At 44.3% G+C, this 18,528-nt stretch overlaps 1 protein-coding gene across 6 annotated transcripts in view; it reads right to left on the reverse strand.

The window, feature by feature from the left end:
• Positions 1-2,029: 2,029 nt before the first annotated feature.
• LOC117578212 (ras GTPase-activating protein raskol) overlaps positions 2,030-18,528 on the reverse strand; it is a 59,549-nt gene continuing 43,050 nt past the window's right edge. For 5 of the 6 annotated variants that reach the window (XM_052001884.1, XM_052001883.1, XM_034263579.2 and 2 more), the window contains 5 exons: positions 7,083-7,203; positions 6,896-7,023; positions 3,138-6,830; positions 2,774-3,068; positions 2,030-2,699 (listed from right to left, as the gene is read on the reverse strand). In XM_052001884.1, the coding sequence (XP_051857844.1) occupies positions 2,459-2,699; positions 2,774-3,068; positions 3,138-6,830; positions 6,896-7,023; positions 7,083-7,203 (4,478 nt within the window). In that variant the 3' untranslated portion in view covers positions 2,030-2,458. Of the gene's footprint in view, positions 2,700-2,773; positions 3,069-3,137; positions 6,831-6,895; positions 7,024-7,082; positions 7,204-14,621; positions 17,552-18,528 lie in introns of those variants that run through there. The other variant, XM_034263576.2, reaches the window with a different exon arrangement.

An 18,528-nucleotide genomic window follows, 5' to 3' on the forward strand; every position in this document is an offset into this window, starting at 1 on the left:
TAAAAACACTCCAAACCTGGCGTGTTCTGAACTCTGCAAAACATTTCGAAGCAATCGCCATCAAATGAAATCGAACAAAGAACATTTTGCAATAATATTCATGAAATTGTTTTTTCAGTTCGAGCCCGAAAGCATGCAAGTTATGTTGGTGCAATGCTAGACAGCAGTCAGTGTAGGCACTTGATGCACAATCTTTATTTTATGTAAAACACAAAACCGATGCCCCATAAACAAAAATCACATATATATATATATATATATATATATATATACAACTCAATTAGCTGCATAATTTTATGAATATTTAACAAAATGAAAATATACATTTTGACAAGAAAAATGCCGAAAATGCATAGAATTTTGATTGTTGTGTGTAAAAAAAAACCCAAAATAAAATGGAAATAAAAAAGAAGATGACATAAATAATTGCCGAAATGAAAGAATGTCCTTCGGTTGCATGTAAAAACTAAAATGGCAAATGGCATTCAAAAAATAGTAGGCAAAAACCCAAAGAAAACAAACAATGCAAATAAAACTATTCATCAATAAACATTAATTCAAAACACAAAATACAATGGTCTTTTGTTGTCAACTTTTTCAGACTTGAAAGTATACTGCATTTTATTATTCCAAATACGTTCCACAAATTATATTTATGGGTGGCAGCTGAAAAGTATGTTATTTCATTCAATCATTCGACTTAGATTTATATCTTTAAGATAACCACAATTGTTGAAATTCAACTTTACAAACCGAACGCAATAATTCTTGAACAAAAGCTGAAAGAAATGGCCGAGTTAAAGCTTGTTTTTGTTAAAGGATCGACAGGACCTGAGCGGATTTTGAAAGGATCTATATTTTTATGCTCTTACATGTCCAAAATATCATTGGACATTCAAGGATTTGCAGGATCAAACAAAAAAAATTATCGAAAATTTTTGCAAGGGGGTACCATGCAAAAATTGCCAAGAATTCATATTTTCCGCAGTAACTCCGCCATTTCAAGGACGATTCGGATGTCCTTTGGCACAAAGGTAGCTCTATTCAATATAAACTGATTGGTAAAAGTCCGAGGACGAAAATCCTTACAGGAGCCGAAATAAAAGGACATTTTTATATACAGAAAATAGTGTTTATCTCAGCCATATCCTGTCGGATCCTTGCAAATTCTATGTCAAACAGTGCATCTTAGTAAGGCCTATCATCATGCCAAAGGACATTCCAATCGTCCTTGTGGTTCTCGAGTTATCCTGTAATTTGCAATATTGTCCATCTTCCTACGTCCCACGGACTGAAAAATTACAAGTGTTGGATTCTTAGATGACCCCATATTTTTTTAATGCCAATCGGTAGATTTCGATCCCACGAATCGAATGCAACCGGACCGGTCAAAATGCGGCAAGATTTGGCTGAGCTAGGATAATTTTTGTAATTTGTATAGCAATGTGCAGCAAAATAATTTTGTGTTGCATACTTTGGGGGGCGCCAATGCGAAGCGTTTTTCGGACAATGGCACATAGATGGCGCCAAAAAGTGACTGTCAGCTCGCTACTGATTTATGTTCGCCTGGTATTTCACCTGCTGAGGTGGCACTTTTCAGCCGTTCATGGAGTCTCAAAACGGCCAACAACAACAACATGAATGGCTACAACAACAGCAGCCAATATTACAACAACAAAAACAACAACATGTATTACAACAACAACAGCGGCATTTGTGCAACGAAAATCTCTAGCACTTTACTACTTGAAGCAGCTGAAGTACCAGGCGAACATAATTGAACAGCAAGTAGATGCACTAAAATTTTAAAAATTTATCTGGCACCTACACACACATACATGCATAAGTATGCAGTCTTCGCTTAGTGGCAAACCGTAATATTTTGTTGCATACTTTCAGGATGTTTTTGTCAAATGCTAAGTTTTTACGTTTGCATACTTAAAAGCGGCAACAATAAGTTAGAAATATATACACTTACAATGTTTAACAATTTTACGCTAGTAAATTTAAAAACGAGGGTTTTTCTAACTTTGGTTATAATTTTATTCATTAACTTAACTTGTTCTGCATCTGTTTCATCATCATGATTTCTTCAGTTTACAATCATAAGCTTCTGCTGTTGCCGCCGCTGCAGCAACAGTTGCAATTTTGTATTTGTTTTTAAACATAGCTTGAGAAATTTGTATATCATTATCATATGTATGTATGTATTATTATTATTCTTTATATATATATATATATATGTGTATATATATTAAACATGTATCATAATTTATGTAGCATAGGAAAAAAAATTGGACACAAAAAAAAATAAACAAAAAATGATCTTATATCAATAAATCGACGACACGGCGGCGTCTCTACAACGTGTGTATTTGTTGATGTGTGTGTGTGTGTGTGAGGCACAAAGGAGCTGCTTTCAACTCCTGTTTGCCCGTTTGTCCGTCCGTCCAACCGCTCACTGTGGCTTCTGGTTCTTTGGTGCTTGATGCTGTTGCTGCTGCTGTTGTTGCTGCTGCTGCTGCTGTTGCGTCTCGTAGCGCTGTCGCAGGGCAGTCAAGGCGCTCAGCAGTCGACTGTTGGCTGCGTCTAGCGCTGCAATCTGTTGTCCCTGCTCCTCGATGACACGCTGCTTATGCGACAGGGCCAATGACATTTTCAGCTGCTCGCGTCGCAGCTCTTCCTCCATGGTGATGAGTCTGGGTCAAGCAAATGCGAAAAGATACACAAATCAATACATGAGCTAGAGAGAGAGAGAAAACTAAACACTTACCTGTCAATAATGCTGCGCATGGTTGACTCCGATTGCTGGCTAAGATTGCCGATGCCATTGCCATTGGCAGCGCCGCCAGGACGCTGCAAGGCGAACAGCTCATCGCTGGAATCACGCAACTCGGCCTCGTCGCGATCGAGCGTGTGACGCAGCGTGTCGAGCGTCTCCTGCAGCAGCTGTATCTCGCCATTCTGATCGTAGCCCTTGCCCAGACCCGATTCCGAGGCGCCGCCGCCGCCGCCGCTGCTGCGCAATTGTCGCCGTCGTTTGCCCTCCTGCAGCTGATTGCAATGACCTAAAAGACAAAGTTATCCATCCGAGATTAGATAAGATCAGAATAATTAACTATATAGTTGAGACTTACCCTCAGTGTCGGTGCTGCTGTCCGAGAGCGTGCGCGCCGAGTCGAGACTGAGGCGACGCTGTGCCACCGCCGTCGTGGAGGCGCCACCAGTGCTGCTTGCCCCACTGCTGCCATATTGCTTGTGCTCCAGCTGCAGCTGCTGTTGTTGCTGCTGCTGCTGAAGGTGTTGATGATGTGTCAGCTGCTGCTGCTGCTGTTGCTGCTGGTGAAGATGATGCGATGTGGACATTGCGTAGCCCACCACATTTATGCCACCCCCATTGTTCACTGTACTGCCGTAGACATCCTCACGCTTCAGCGGTCCATTCAAGCGCCCGTAAGCATGCGGTTTACCCGAATTGGAGTTCGAGGAGCTGCTGCCGCCGCTGAGCGAACGCTGCGCCTCCAGTTTGCCGCCGGTGACATTGGCGCCCGCTGCCGCTGCCGCCGCATAGCTGTAATAATTGTCCGCCGAGAGCTGTTCGTCCGAGGAGCTGGGCGTCAGCGTGGCTGCGTCCAAGGTGCCGCCGCTGTTGAGGAACGCGGCACGGGCTGCAACCAGACCGGCGCCCAAGGGTTTCGCACGTCCGCCAAACTGTTGCGGCGTCGCCGGACCGCGACTGCTGCCCGCTGAGGAGGAGGACGGCGTCTGCTGTGGCATGCCACTGCAGTTGCTGCTCTGCAGCTGATACGATGGATTCTTAAAGGCGAGCGGTGCGCCTAGCTTCAGTTGCTGTTGCTGCTGTTGTTGTTGTTGTGGTTGCTGCTGTTGTTGACCCTCGACGGGACTGGAGGATTGTGCGGGCGAGGGATTGGTGGAAATGCTTTGGTAGCCCGAGCTGCAGTGGCTGCTCTTTGCGGACAACTGTTGCTTGCTGCTCTGCGCGACAACATGATTGTTGCTGCCACCAGCTGGCAGCTGTGCATCGGCAGCAATCACTTCGTGCTCCTCGGCATACTTGAACAGATCGTCGAGATCCTCCAGATTCTTGGGCATATTCGAGTTGGGATTGAGCGGTGCACGCGTCGCATAATTGTGCCCCGAGTGATCCGGTATGCCCAGATTCAGGTTCAGATTGTGACGATTGATCCGTGTGCTGTTGCCGCCCCGCGTGCCAGCACCTGCTGCTGCTGCGCCCCCTCCCCCGCCACTTGCCTTCATCAGGGGCGTGGGGGATTTGCGGACAAAGGCGCTGCTCGTGTCGAGGCCAGAGATCTGTATGAACTCGCCATGCATGTCATCGTAGCTGCCGCTCTGTATGCTGTTGTTGCACGCATTGTTGTTGTTCGCATTGCTGTTGCCATTCGTCGTCGTCGCGTTGTTGTTGTTGTTGCGTGGCAAGGTGCGTGCACGCGATCCCGCTGTCGAGGATTCGTAGTCATTGCTGCCACCATTGCCATTGCCATTGACCACATACTGATAGCTCTGCTGTCCGAGTCGCTCCAAACGCTCCATGCGCTCCATCGTGCTGGCAGCGCTTGTTTGTGGCGCGGGCGGACAATGTTGCTGCTGCTGCTGTTGCTGGGCGGGATGTGGCTGCATCAGCAGATTGCTGCTGCTGCCGTTCAGCGACGAAGAGGCCATCGAACTCTGCGACTGCGCATGCTGCAGCACCGGGGAACTCATGTAGCCACCGCTGCCTCCAGTTGCTGCTGCCGCAATCGAGCTCTGTGAATTCGAGAGCAACTGTTGCTGCTGCTGGTGATGCACATCGAGTTGCTGCTGCTGCTGCAGACGAGCATTCACCGTGGGATCATTGTACCGAAAGATGTTCTTCTCGAGGGCGCTGGGCGTGAGGACGCCACGCATAATGCCACGCTCGGCGGGCACCGGTTTGCTGACCACCGCATGCTGTGGCTGCGCCAGCTGTTGCTGCTGTTGTTGTTGCTGCTGCTGCTGCTGCTGTTGTGGATGCAACGATGTGGTCGAACTGCTGGGCGCCATGCCAATGCCCATTCCATGACCCAGGCCATGGCCGTGTCCGTGTCCCATTCCCATGCCGGACATCGACTGATGCATGCCATCGGAAGGCTGACGATTCTCCTGATTCTCGCTGGCAATCGAGTGCGTGGACATCACAGTGGGCAGATAGCCAGAGCCGAGGGCATGACCACCCGATGACAGCTCCTTGGCCCGACTGATGTCGTCAAGGATGTGCTGCAACGGATCGAGTTCATGCTGACGCGCCTCCGGCAACTTGGCCAGACTCTCGCTGAGCAAACTGTGCAGTATTGACAACTGTTTGCCCTGATCGATGTAGCCGGCCCAGTCGAGTATGGAATCGGGTGTTGCGTGCTCCGGACGTGTCGAGATGTACTCGAGGAATTGCTGCATGCGCGACGCCTCCTGTTCGAGGAAATCGTTGAGAAACTCCATAAAGTTCTCCTTGCCCTGGAATCGTGTGAAATTCGCCAACGTTTGCAGCGTCTTTGCCACCAGCGTCAGATTGCGTGTGGCACGCGCCGACGGCAGCTCGCTGGTGATGTTGAACAGCGATGGCGACAGTATCGCCGGGCAGAGGAAGCGCAAAAAGATGCTCGCCGAGATCAGATTGTCGGCCATATCCTGGCGACCTAGTTGCTGCAACCGCTCGCGGAACGTGGCAAAGCAGGCGCGCAACTGCGGCGGGAAATGTTTGTGCGACTCGTAAATGCATTGCCACGCATTGCGGACAGCGCCCCGCAATGCCGCCTGCTGCCGTTGCAGTGAACCCGCCGACGAGCCGCTCGTCTTCGTGGGATCCACTTCGCAGTCGCGTTCCGATTGAATCAACTCGTTGATCGGAGCGGAGAGTGTGTCCTGCAAATACTGTTCGCCCGTCAGCTTGAGGAACGCCTCCATGCTCTTGGTGGCCAGCGAGTTGCCGCGAAACGTCAACCGTTGATCGCCCACCCGCAACAGATCGAGCGCAACCACATCGGTGAGGAAAGCGCCAGCTAATCCCTGGGCATGCATCAGCAACACTAAGGCCTGGCCAATGTCCTCCTTGGCCTTGACGCCAATCACCGGCTCGAGGGTTTCGCACACCCGTTTGTAGTTCTCCTTGAGGTAGCCCAGAAAGTTGCCGTACACATTGATGGGCAATATGTCGGTGCTCTGGAAGCGACACTTGATCCGCAGCGTGGGCAACACTTCGCGTTCCTTGTCCTTGCCGCTGCCAGTGCCACCGCTTAGGCCACCGCGACCGAGACTGTCGCTTGCCTTCTCGCTCATTATCGGATACCAATCCTCGCAGATGAGACGGGACGTCACTTCGTGTACGGGGATCTTCACGGAGCCAACGAATTGATATTTGTCGCGTTTCTTCTTCTTGTCCACCTCACGAAACACATTCACCGTGATCACATTGATCTCGGGTATGTCGGGGAAATCAAAGTATTCACCCCAAAACAGCAAATCCGTCTGGAGTTTCACGCTCGTCCGGCCGTAGAGGGTTTTGTCCAGCTGCAGTTCGCAAAAGTATTTCTTCTTCGCAGGCAGATTCTTCGCCTCATAGACCCACAACTTCAGCGAGTTGTCGGTGCGTCGTGTGTGCTCCGCATTCGGTGCTATCGACTTGCGCAGCGAGTAGATCCACAGATCGCGTTCTTGCCGCGAACCGCATGAATAATAGCGTTCACCTCGCGGACCTCCGCGCACCTGGAAGCAGTGTCGACGCCCCAGCACCGATTGGTGCACGGGTGCCACGCCCACAGCGCCGCTGCACGACAGATCTAAGAAAGGAACGAGTGAGAAGTTAGTCAAGGGAAATGTCTTTTAAGTCATGTGCTCTACTCACCTATGGTGGACATCACCGCATGACTGGACAACAGACTCTCGTGTGAACGCGAGCCGCGTAATCCGCCCGAGCCGCGCTTGGTGCGCTCCAATTTGGTCACCGATTTTGTGCGCTTCAGGGGATTCGTTCTGCGAATTGAAAATATTCATTAGCGAGGTTATATTAGAAACACATTTAGGAACCTTACCTCTTGCTAAAGAAGTTGGTGAAGCGGGAGGCCGCATTATGTTCCGGCTGATGCTGTTTGCTGCCCAGAATGGGCGTTGTGGGTGCGGAGCCGCGGCGACAGGCCTTCTCATATGAAGTATCTGCAAGGAGAGCAAAATTAAAGTATGGATTAGTTAAGGGAATGTGAAGAAATTGGAACTTATAGGAATAATAATATTAGGAATTCTTAAAATAAACTATTCAATATTTGTTTATTTGTTCTGAACAACTTTATACCATCATAATTCTAATATAGAATTCAACGTTGCCAAGTAAAAAGTTTGAAAATATATCATAAGAATGAAAAATATCATTATTTTAATGCAAAGAATTCAAATTTATATATTCTGTTAATGACAAACATTTATCTTTATAAAAGTTATTTAAGAAATAATGTTGTATGGCAAAAATGCGGCTGCTGTTGTCGGGTCTTAGTTGCTTTGGCTAAAAATCTGGTATATTCTGTACTTTATAGTATATTTTAAATGAAGTACTATATCGATATACCAAAACTGGTATATTTTATACTCTATGATAAATGAAGTATTAGATCGATACACTTTAGGAATATTTAAGTATATTTTTATGTATATTCATTTGGTATATTTTATGTATTTTCATTAAGTATATTTTAAAGTATATGCATGTGGTATATTAACTCGTTATATTTTTAGAATATGGCTCTATTGAAACTGCGATCGGGTATCTCACAGTCAGGCGCACTCGACTGTAAATTTCTTACTTATTTTAGTTCGATTTAATTAAATAGACACTCCAAACTATTCAAAAATAGTTTCCTAAAAACACACTTTCGCAACTTAAACTTTATTAATTTGAAATAGTTATTTACTATTACCATTCCATTCTATTCACTGAATTAAAGTTAAACTAAATAGGAACACAGAAACATAATACCACAATATTTATATAGTAGCTTTCCCCCCAAGTTTTTTAAATACTTCAGTCACTTCTAAATTGTGAATCACAGCAACTCGATAACGAAAACAACATTGCAAACTGCATCCTTCAAAAGTGGCAAAGTGGCAACACTGCATTCATTATTCAGTAATTTTATTGTATTCTTCTTTCTATTAATAAACCCAATTAGCTGAATCGGCCAAGGGGGAAGGTAAAGGAGGGGAACGAAGAAAGCGATGATGAGGAGTAGCGAGAATTAATTGTTTTACTTGACCGCTTGATTAAATCATCATTTCGAAACTTGTCTTTTGAAACCTGTCTTTGTTTCGACGTGATGATATTTCTGTTTTTCTTTTTTAGTTTCAGTTTTTTTGTTGTTGTTTTTGCATTCCCAAAGATGACGTTCAACGATTTGCTGGTCAATTTCGCTCAATTGAACTGAGAACGGAACGCAGTAAAAAGCAGTTAGAATCGGCTTAAAGTATTAGAAGGTATTAGCAATATCCGGTTAGAAAGATATATCGTTGAAGATTGCTTCGAACGGAACGGAACGGAACGGAATGAAAGATTTGTTTGGCATGACCTTTGGCAACCTTTGCTGGAATTTGATGTCGTTTTTCGGGATTTCAATTTGTTGGTTTACCACAGACAAGGAGCGAGAAAAAGAGACAGAGAGAGAGAGAGGGAGAGACAAAAGCGAAAATGCAAAGCCCAGTTAAGACCCGCATCAGATCAAAACCGGTTGCTGCTGCTGCTGCTGTGACTGTTGTTGCCTGCCACTCTCTCGAGTGCCACAAAGAAGGGAAAGGAGCAGCAACAGCAGCTGCTGCACATCACCTGCCCCGGTTGTTGTTCTCGTTGCCGTTGCCGTTGCGGCATTTGCGGCAGCTACCCCGCCCCTCAATGAGGCAGGTACTCGCCGCCGCATGATTCATCACCATCATCCACACAAAACGTCGTCATCTGCTGCCCCGAAAAAGGTAAGATGCTTCACTTCTCGCTTCTTCCTTCTCTCGCTTGTTCTTTGTGTTCCGCTGCAAACTGGTTTCCCCTCCTTCTCCGTCTCCGTCAACTTCATTGCTCTATTCTCTCAATGTTGCTTGTGGCATTTGCCGCCCTCACACACAACGACCTTGCCCAGCCCACCCAGCTAGCTAGCTAGTTGTCTATCTTGGCCATGTTGTTGGCTGCCAAGCTGATTAGCCACTCATCAGAGAGCTAAAGCCCTTCTTTTTGTTTTCCTTTTCTTATTTTGTGTTTTATCTTTTGTATCTGATTCATCAAGAAGAGCAAACATCATTTATTCTCCAGCTGAATTGAAAGAGATTTATTCATATTCTTTTTTTTTTTATTTTTCATGAATGCTTTTGGGGGCATCTTCCGCATCGTTGATTCATTTCCAGTTGCCCAGATGCAAACACTGCGATTTGTCATCAAAACCAAAAAGGCCAAAAGGAAAGACCAAACGAGACCCCCAGTAAGAAATTGTGTCATGTGTTTGTTGTTGTCAACTTCTATTTATAAAAAATGTTTTCTATACAAGATCAAAACCCGTTGAAACATCTTCTTGGCCAGCCCTAAATAGGCGCAGCAGCCACAAAAGCCACAAGAAACAACAGTGACTTACAAAAATGGCGCATATTATGATTACAACCTCGTTATATACAGATATATAGATATATATAAGGCATCCCACCCACGCCTACGCTTCGAGCTGAGCTAATAGAAATGCAAAGAGCAAAGACGACAACGACACACCCCACAAAAAGCACACAAAGCGAAAGCGTCAACATCATCCACATTCACATCTAGTTTGTTGTTGATTATATGGATCAGGTTAAGAGGAGAGTTTGCTCCGAGTCTCTCTGTGGGGTTGGCACATAATTACAGAGCAAGTTCCGGAATAACGTGTAGTTAGTTATCTTTATTATCAGTCATTGCGGACTGCATGGAATAACAAGCTTCATTTCAACTAAATTGCACAGCAGCTGCGTTAGATGATTCAAGATATTACGACTTCAAGATGAAGATTATTTAATGTAATAAATAAAATGGAAATGCTTTCCAGATATTACGACTTCAAGATGAAGATTATAAAATGTAATAAATAAAATGGAAATTCTTTTCTATTATATGAACACATTCACTTTGATTATCTTTTTCTATACTATCTATCTTCTTCATAAATTGCTATGCAATTGAAAGATTGATAGAATAATTATTAAAGATGAAGATTATTTAATATAATAAATAAAATTGATATACTTTTCTATTATATGAACACTTTAAAATCGATTATCTTTTTCTCTTCTCTCTTCATATTTTTTACTCTCAATCACAATTGAATAATTAACTTATTAATTCTTAAAGATGAAAATTATTTTATGAAATTTTGTAAAATTGAAATTCTTTTTTATAATAAATCACTTTCAATCTTTATCTCTAGTATCTCTCTATTTCATATTTTTTTGCTCTCCATAAATTCCGATTCAATTGAAAAATGAATGAAAAATGCATTCTTAAAGATTACGATTATTTAATGAATTATATAAAATTAAAATTTTTTTTTTTTACAAAAGAACACTTCCAAATCTATTATCTTTTTTTCTTCTGTCTTCTTCATAAATTTCTATGCAATTGAAAAATAAACTTAATAATTCTTAAAGATGAAGGTTATTTAATGAATTATATAAAATTGAAATTCTTTTTTTTATAATAGAACACTTTCAAATCGATTATCTCTTTCTCTACTATCTCTTTTCTTAATATTTCTTTGCTCTCCATAAATTTCGATGCAATTGAAAAATGAACTTATTAATTCTGAACTGCGTTGGGTTAGTAAACTTGTCCAATCCAAAAAACTTGTTATCAGCTGAGCGCTGTCGCTTATTTATCGTTCCTATGATGGATCCATTTGATAGGCTCTTCAAATACGAGTTCAATAAACACACATATTCCCATCCTCTCATAAATTGTCTTTCGAATGTTATCAAGAAAGTGAAATGTTTATATTATAAGAACCCAAATTCTCAGCGTTTACTTATGATAAAGCAACAGCGTGAAACGACATCGTTTTCATACATTTTGTCGGCTGTACGACATATTTTGTGATATTTTTATGGATTAGTCTCTAATTTTTTGTTGTTGTTTTTGTTTTTTTTTCTATGTTGCCAATTCTATTTTCGAGATCGCGATCAAGTGCCAGATATGGCGAGGCCAGGGCCTATTACAACCGTCAAAGGGGAGCGTCTCGTAACACATTTGGTCAAAAGATGAGATGCGTTGTGATGTGATGTGATGTGATGATGTGCCAACTGAGGAGGCAGCGACCTCCAACACATCTGATCTGAATAATGCCAGAGACGCAGTACACGATGATTTCATCCGAGTCTCTTTGGCTTTCATCTGCGATCAATCCGGGTAAGGCCAGTGGTCAGAGTTGTCAGTTGTCAGGGGTTAGTTAGATAGTTGGTTGCTTCGTTTGCTTGGTTGGTTGGTTGGTGGGGGGGCAGTGAAAGCGATAAAAAGCCGATTTAATGATTTGAAATTGGAAATCGTAGACAATTTCGATTGGTTTCGCCGCTCTCTCTCTCTCTCTCTTTCTGTTTCTACTCATATGTCTGTCTCTATCTGGCGATAAGGTCAACTCAATTAACAGCGCGTTAAACAAATTTATTTTCTATGCATCTCTCACACGATCCGTCAACTCGACAACTGATAAATGGATGGAAACAGGGCAGAGCCGGACAATGGCGTCGATCAAGAGGAGGGGATTATAACCAAAAATGTCAATAGACTATATGAATGTGCCGGAGGCATTGATCCGAACGATAAGCGAGATAAGCGAGTACCCAGAGAACTCATCATAGATCAATAAAACAAATACTTATGCACACAGCGAGAGTGTGTGAGTGAGAGGAGACGATTATAGAATTTCAAAACACATTTCCAGCAAATGTTTGCTCATGTGTCTTTTTCTATCTATCAGTTTTCTTGTGTGTTTGTTTTTGTTTTTGTTTTTCTGCTGCTTTATCGAGAATCGTCCAGCTGAGTCGGAATTGTAGTTGGAGTCGTGTTGAGTCGCTGTTACAAAACCTTTTTCGTTTTTCGCCTTATCAAATTTCAAATAAAATGCACCCAACAAATGCAACTAACACTGACCGTGTCTCGCTCTCCTGCTCTCTCTCTCCCTCTCAGACACAAGCACTCAGAAAGCGACTAGCAAAATGTGCACGAAAAATACCAACAATTTGTGAGTCAAAACGTTTGTTTGCCGTTTTCTGCGCTCTCGCGCTCTCTTGCACACTCTCTCTCTCTTTTGGATGCTTTGCCTGCGCGAACGTTTCACTGCGTGTGTGTGAGTGTGTTTTGAGACTCGACGTCGTTGTTTCAATTCCCAAACTGGTTTTTGGTGCGGGTGTCAGTGTGTGTGTGTGCATGTGCGTGTGTGTGAATCATAATAAAAACAGCGGAAAAAAGAAACCAACAACGGCAACAACAACAACAACAGCAAACAATAATAACAAGCAACGCGCAATGAAATTGAAATTGTAGCCAAAGAGACCGAAAACCAAGCAGCAGCAGCAGCAGACATTGGAGACGGAACAATGGCATAAGTGGTCTAAATACACACACACACGTACGCACACATGCATATACTTTGTGCATGTGTATTGCAAAGATGAATAGTCTCAGCTATCTCGATAGTTTTGCATGCAAAAAAGAAATATCGCATAATATTTATAATTGCTTTGCAGTTTGTTTTTCTCTCTAGTTACCCAGTTATCGGCAGCTGTTAGTTAATTGCATGCGATAATTAACAAACGATATTTAAGCGTCAAGCGATCGTAACAATTGAAATGCAGTCAACTGCAAATGCAGTAATATTTTATGCCATTCAAAAACTACGAATTGAGATAAGTTCAAAAAATCGTTAGAATCGAGCTCAAATTAAATGTCTGCCTGTTAGATTCAAAGTAAAATTAGTAATAATGAAATTTAAATGGAATTTTGTTTTTCTTGGTAAAGTAATCAACAAAAATTATGGGAATTACATTTGTATACGCGAAGGGGCGATTAAACAATAACAAATACTTTATGTAGAAATATTCGTACATTCACCAAAACTATTTATTTGTTTTTCTTTCGTTTCTTTTTTTTTTCGTGGCGTTCGCGGCAGTTGACGCCCATTGTGCGACGCTTGGCTGCCTTCTCAGGGCCAACGCCATCAAAATGGTCTACAATTGAGCCGCACAATTGGGCTACACACACTCACACACACACAAACGCGTGCACACATGCATAAAATGAAGTAAAGAAACGACGCACAATCGAACATTGAATATCAGCAAAGAAGCGAGAGAGTGAGAACGAATGAGGGAGAGGGAGGCATTCGCCAAGTGTAAATAAAGAGAGTGTGTAGCTGGCCAAAGGTAAAATAACAGAACAGGAAGGCTTAGCACAACATCAACTCAACGAGAGGGGGAAGGGGAGGAAAAGGGAAACGTGTGAAGTACTTTTGTCGATAGTCGATCGACACGAGAACATAAAAACTTTCGTGATGGGGCGGAGACCCAAGAGGTGGGGGGGGGGAAGAGAATTAATGTTCTCTTATCTTATCATTGTCTTTCATTTCGTATCCGTATCGTTTCGTTACGTTTTCTTTCTTTCTATTTTTTTTGTTTCACCCATTCCAGTGTGGCGTTGTTTTGCCGTTCAATAATGCGCACGATCGAAGCGAAAAGGGAGCGAAAAACGCAGCGAGGCAAGGCCAAAAAGGGGGAAAGAAGAAAGACATTTCTGTCCGTGAGGCGAATTTCAACCACCGTCAAAAAGAGGACGACGACGACGACGACAACGACGATCGATCGATGCGTAACAGGAAGTAAAAAACGAGAACCCAACGAGCCGTGTCACGTTCTTTCAAACGGGACGTGTTCAAAAGCACGCGACGACGTAGAAGACAAAAAACACAGCCTCGCTTTGTTTTCCCCGTAATTCAAGAGTGACATTTACTCTTCGGATACTTTGGTAGATAAGTCCTACAGCAATTCCCCTAATTTTAGGTCAATAGTCAGTTGAAGATCGAGGGTTCAAATTGATCAGAATGATGAGAAGGAACATTTACTCTTCGGATACTTTAGCTGACGAGTCCTACTGCAATTCCCCTAATTTTAGGCTGAGAGTCAGTAGAGGATCGGGGATTCAAATTGACCAGAACGATCTAGAAGGCAATATGCATTCCTGCTTTGTTTTCTCCGCAATTCAAGAGTGACATTTACTCTTCGGACTCTTTGGTCGATAAGTCCTACTGCAATTCCCCTAATATTAGGCCAATAGTCAGTAGAGGATCGAGGGTTCAAATTGATCAGAATGATGTAGAAGGTAATTCATGAGGAACATTTACTCTTCGGATACTTTAGCTGACATGTCCTACTGCAATTCCCTTAATTTTAGGTCAATAGTCAGTAGAGGATCGAGGGTTCAAATTGATCAGAATGATGTAGAAGGCAATATGCAGTCCCTGCATTGTTTTTCCCGGTAATTCAAGAGGAACATTTACTTCCCCTCCCAATCGATAGTCAAGACAGTTTCAACCTACCAGAATGATGTCCCGCATCATCTTCCGTTGCTGTTGTATCGCCTCCCGGCTGCTTATCCGTTGACAGTGTGGATGCCTCAGCTGCCGTTGCAGCTGCCGCTTCACTTGTCGAGTGCAGCATCAAATCCTTGATCATGAAACGTTCACAGATCAGTTCCTCGCAGTGATCCGTCTGAAAATAGGCGCTCAACTCGTCCAGGCCCAAGGGGCAAACATCGTAGCTCTGATAGAAATGCTTGCCCCAACTCCCGGTGTCGCTGGCGCAGCTACTCGACGCGGATAAGGCGGAGTAGTGATGATGTTGCTGCTGTTGCAGTTGCTGGTGGTGGTGTGAGGACTGCATGCCAACGTGTTGCATTGATTGACCAGCAGTGGCAGCTCCTCCGCCACCAATTGTTTTCAGCAGCGAATTGCTGCGCGATAATTTTGTGGAATGCGCACGTCGTATAAAGCTCAGCGATTTCTTTGGCGGCGAGACAATGTTGGCAGCAGCAGCAGCAGCAGCGGGTGTTTGTGGCACGTGCGAGGACTTTGGTGACGTTGTGGCAGCAACAGCATCCGCTGCCAGTTTCGGTGTCGATTTCAGCAGGAATAAATTCTTAGGCGGAAAACTGTGCGTAATGATCGAAGCAGCCGAGGCGCTGCTCTGCAATTTGTATGGCGAACTGGAACTGGAACTAGTTCCGAAATTACTCTGACTACCTCCGAACAGCTGACGTTGCTTGCTGCTATTATTGATGTTGTTGTTGTTGTTCAAGTAATTGTTAGTTGCAGTTGCCGCTGCGGTTGTGGCACTGTCATCGAGGGCTGCTGCCTCACGCAATGCCACCGATGGCGACAGATTCTGCGGCAATGTTTTCGACTTGGCGCGCAGCGTGATCAGTGTTGTTGTTGTGCGCGATGTTGGCGACGATGTTGCGGCTGCTGTTGCCGGAGTTGTTGCCGTGGCCAGACCGCGCTCGACACTGGGCAACGGCACGGCGAGAATATTTGTGCGCGAACGCGATTTCATTAGTTTGATGGGCGTGGAGGTGTTTGTCTGCATGCGGCTTATCTCTGAGTCATCATCGTCGTCTCCCCCATTCGCAGTCACCGTTGACGTCGACGTCGATGTCGACGTCGCCGCTGACGTCTGTCGCGAGTGAGCGGGCGAGAGGGAGAGCGCCTGCTGTTTAGGCGGCGTGGCCATAACAATATCGTTATCTTCATTAAAGTGTGTGCGAGGTGCGCACCTCGCGTTGCTGCTGCTTTTGTTGCTGCTGCTATCCGAGGCGACATCGACAACAGTTGTTGGTTCTATGCTGGCATCTTCGTGGCCGCTGCTGCCGTTTAAACTGATCACGTTCAACACAATGCCGTAACGTTTCAGCTTGGCAGCGGGCGTTGCAGCAGCCACCTGGCGTTGCTGCTGTTGTTGCAGCTGCAATTGTTGCTGCTGATGCTGCTGTTGTTCCTCATCATCGGAATCGGAATATTGCGCGGCTGCCTCGCTGCCGCTGATGCTCCAATTGAAGCCGCAAGGTGGCGACATTTTGCTGCCACCAAACAAGGCACTCACTTTGGAGACGCCTCCTCCTCCTCCTAGACCGCCCCCGCTTTTCAGCGAGGCAGACTTGCTGCCGCTGCTTAGGCTGCTGTTGCTGCCGCCGTGTGACGTCAGTTGTGGTTGCTGCTGCTGCTGATGCTCGTGATTCGAATTGTGATCGTTTTCGTCGTCCTCTATGACCAGCGGCACATAGAACGTGGAGCGTCGACGTTGCGACTTCTCCTCTGGCGTTGCTACTGACGCGACGCAATCGCTGTTGCTGCTGTCCGCGCTGCTTTGGCTCTTTGTTAATGCTGTTGTCGTAGTTGTTGTTGTGCTGCTGGCGTCGCTATGCGCCTGCAACATTTTGCGCGCTTCGTTTTAATTGTGCTATTTTGCGTTTACTGCGTCTGCTGCTCAGGCGCCTCGCTCATCATCACACACAAACACACACGCGCTCACTGCTTGTACTCTCTTTTTTGTTTGCTTTTGCTCTCTCGTTTAATGCACGCACGCACTCCCTTTCTCGCTCACACACACACTCGCATAGGCAAAGGCGCGCGCGCGCACTAACACACTGCAGTGTGACAAGGACAGCGACAGACAGACGCCCGCGTCACAGGAAGAGAGCACACAGCGTGTCTGTGTGTGCAGGTATTTAAATGTATGTGTGTTGTGTGTGTGTGTGGTTTGTATATTTGTTGTGGCTTCTTGTACTTCTGTTGCTGCTGCTGCAATTTGCTGACAAGCAATTTCTTTATTTCTCTTTCTGTAGTATATTTTTGTAGTTGTTGCTGCTTTTGTTTTTATTATTGTTGTTGTTGTTGTTGCTGCTGTTGTTTCTGTTTCTTGTGGTGTCGCTTGGCTTATAAAAATTATGCGCTCAAGTGCATTTCCGCGTTTGCGAGCCAACGTTTTATTTTATTTTCTTCTGTTTTCTTAGTTTTTTCACGCGTCGTTGTCGCCAGTTGCAGTTTGCAATTGCAATTGCTGTTGTTGTCGTTGTTGTTTTCAGTTATTTTATCGCGACTTTGCATCACATTCGCTGCGTTTCGATGCATGCAACCACTGCGACACTCATACACACATCAATGTTATTGCTGTATGCATGTGTATGTACACTTTTATTACGTTCCCTACAAATTTCTGGGATCAATTCACACCATTAACAAATTTTGGATTAAAAAAAAAACAACACACACTTTAAAACAATATCTTAGATGCAGTTAGTTAAAAAGTAACGCGACAAACGGAAAAGGAAGATGCAATTACAACAATATCGAAAACGCAATACAAAAAATTAAGAAAAAAAAAAGAACACAAAACAGAAAAACGCATTGAGGCGTTCTTCTTCTTCTTGTTTGTGGTCGTCGCGTAGTATTTGTCGTATTCTTCCCGCTTCACTTCCACACACTAACGCGTTTCTCACACAACTGACGCTGCTGCCGCCGACGCAGCCACGATAAACTCAATGAGAGTCGCACAGAAAGAGAGAGAGACAGAGAGGAGAGCGCTTGTACGATCGACGCCAGCTCAAGCGAGGGATGCAAAACAGCTCAATGCTGAACCAATTGGCGAGCGGAAAGCAAGACTTTCAGTTTGAAGCAACTAATAAAATAATAAATTCAATAAATAATCATTTAGTAATTGTTAAGACAATATTGCAGAGCATTTTACATTATTTTTTTGCATCGTGTAAAGCTTGTCACTGAATAGAACTTTACACATTTGTTAGCCAGATGTTGTAGCCCTGGTTGCAATTGAGTGAGAGCATGTGCATTGCAGCCAAGCGGGGCTGCGAATAGAAACAGTGCTGCCCATGCGCGTTGACAAAGCAACCGAATTGTCCGACTGGCGAGTGTGTGTCTGTGTGAGACTGAGTGAAGGAGCAAGCAAGTGTGAGTGAGAAGCCTGGGAGTCGAGTCACGACTCAGCCAAGCAAGCAAACGAATACGCTGCAGTTGAACAAAATGCATAAACAATGTTTGAACAAATGTGTAGATAATTTTAAAAAATATATTCGTGACATTTTAAAATATTTGAAAATTTGTCTAGACAGTGTCTGCATATTTTCTCGTTTAATAACTTAAGTATTAAACTTATATACATTTCTATATTCTATACAGATTTGTCGTCGTGCTGTTATGCTTTAATGAGCACAATCACACACGAACCGTCACGATACGCTTCCAATTTCTGGCAGCTCTACGATCAGTGGCGGAACATTATCTCAACTATGTCAACTCCCCGCTGGTCAGTAATTCTATTGTATTGTTTAGAACCGACAGTTTAGCTTATGCATGTTTGTACGTGTCCATGACAAGCGAATATCAGAGACAACGACATGAACAAACATGCGCTAAGTTTGACAAAAGAAGAAAC

This window comes from Drosophila albomicans, chromosome X, assembly GCF_009650485.2.
Source record: "Drosophila albomicans strain 15112-1751.03 chromosome X, ASM965048v2, whole genome shotgun sequence".
NCBI lineage: Eukaryota > Metazoa > Arthropoda > Insecta > Diptera > Drosophilidae > Drosophila > Drosophila albomicans.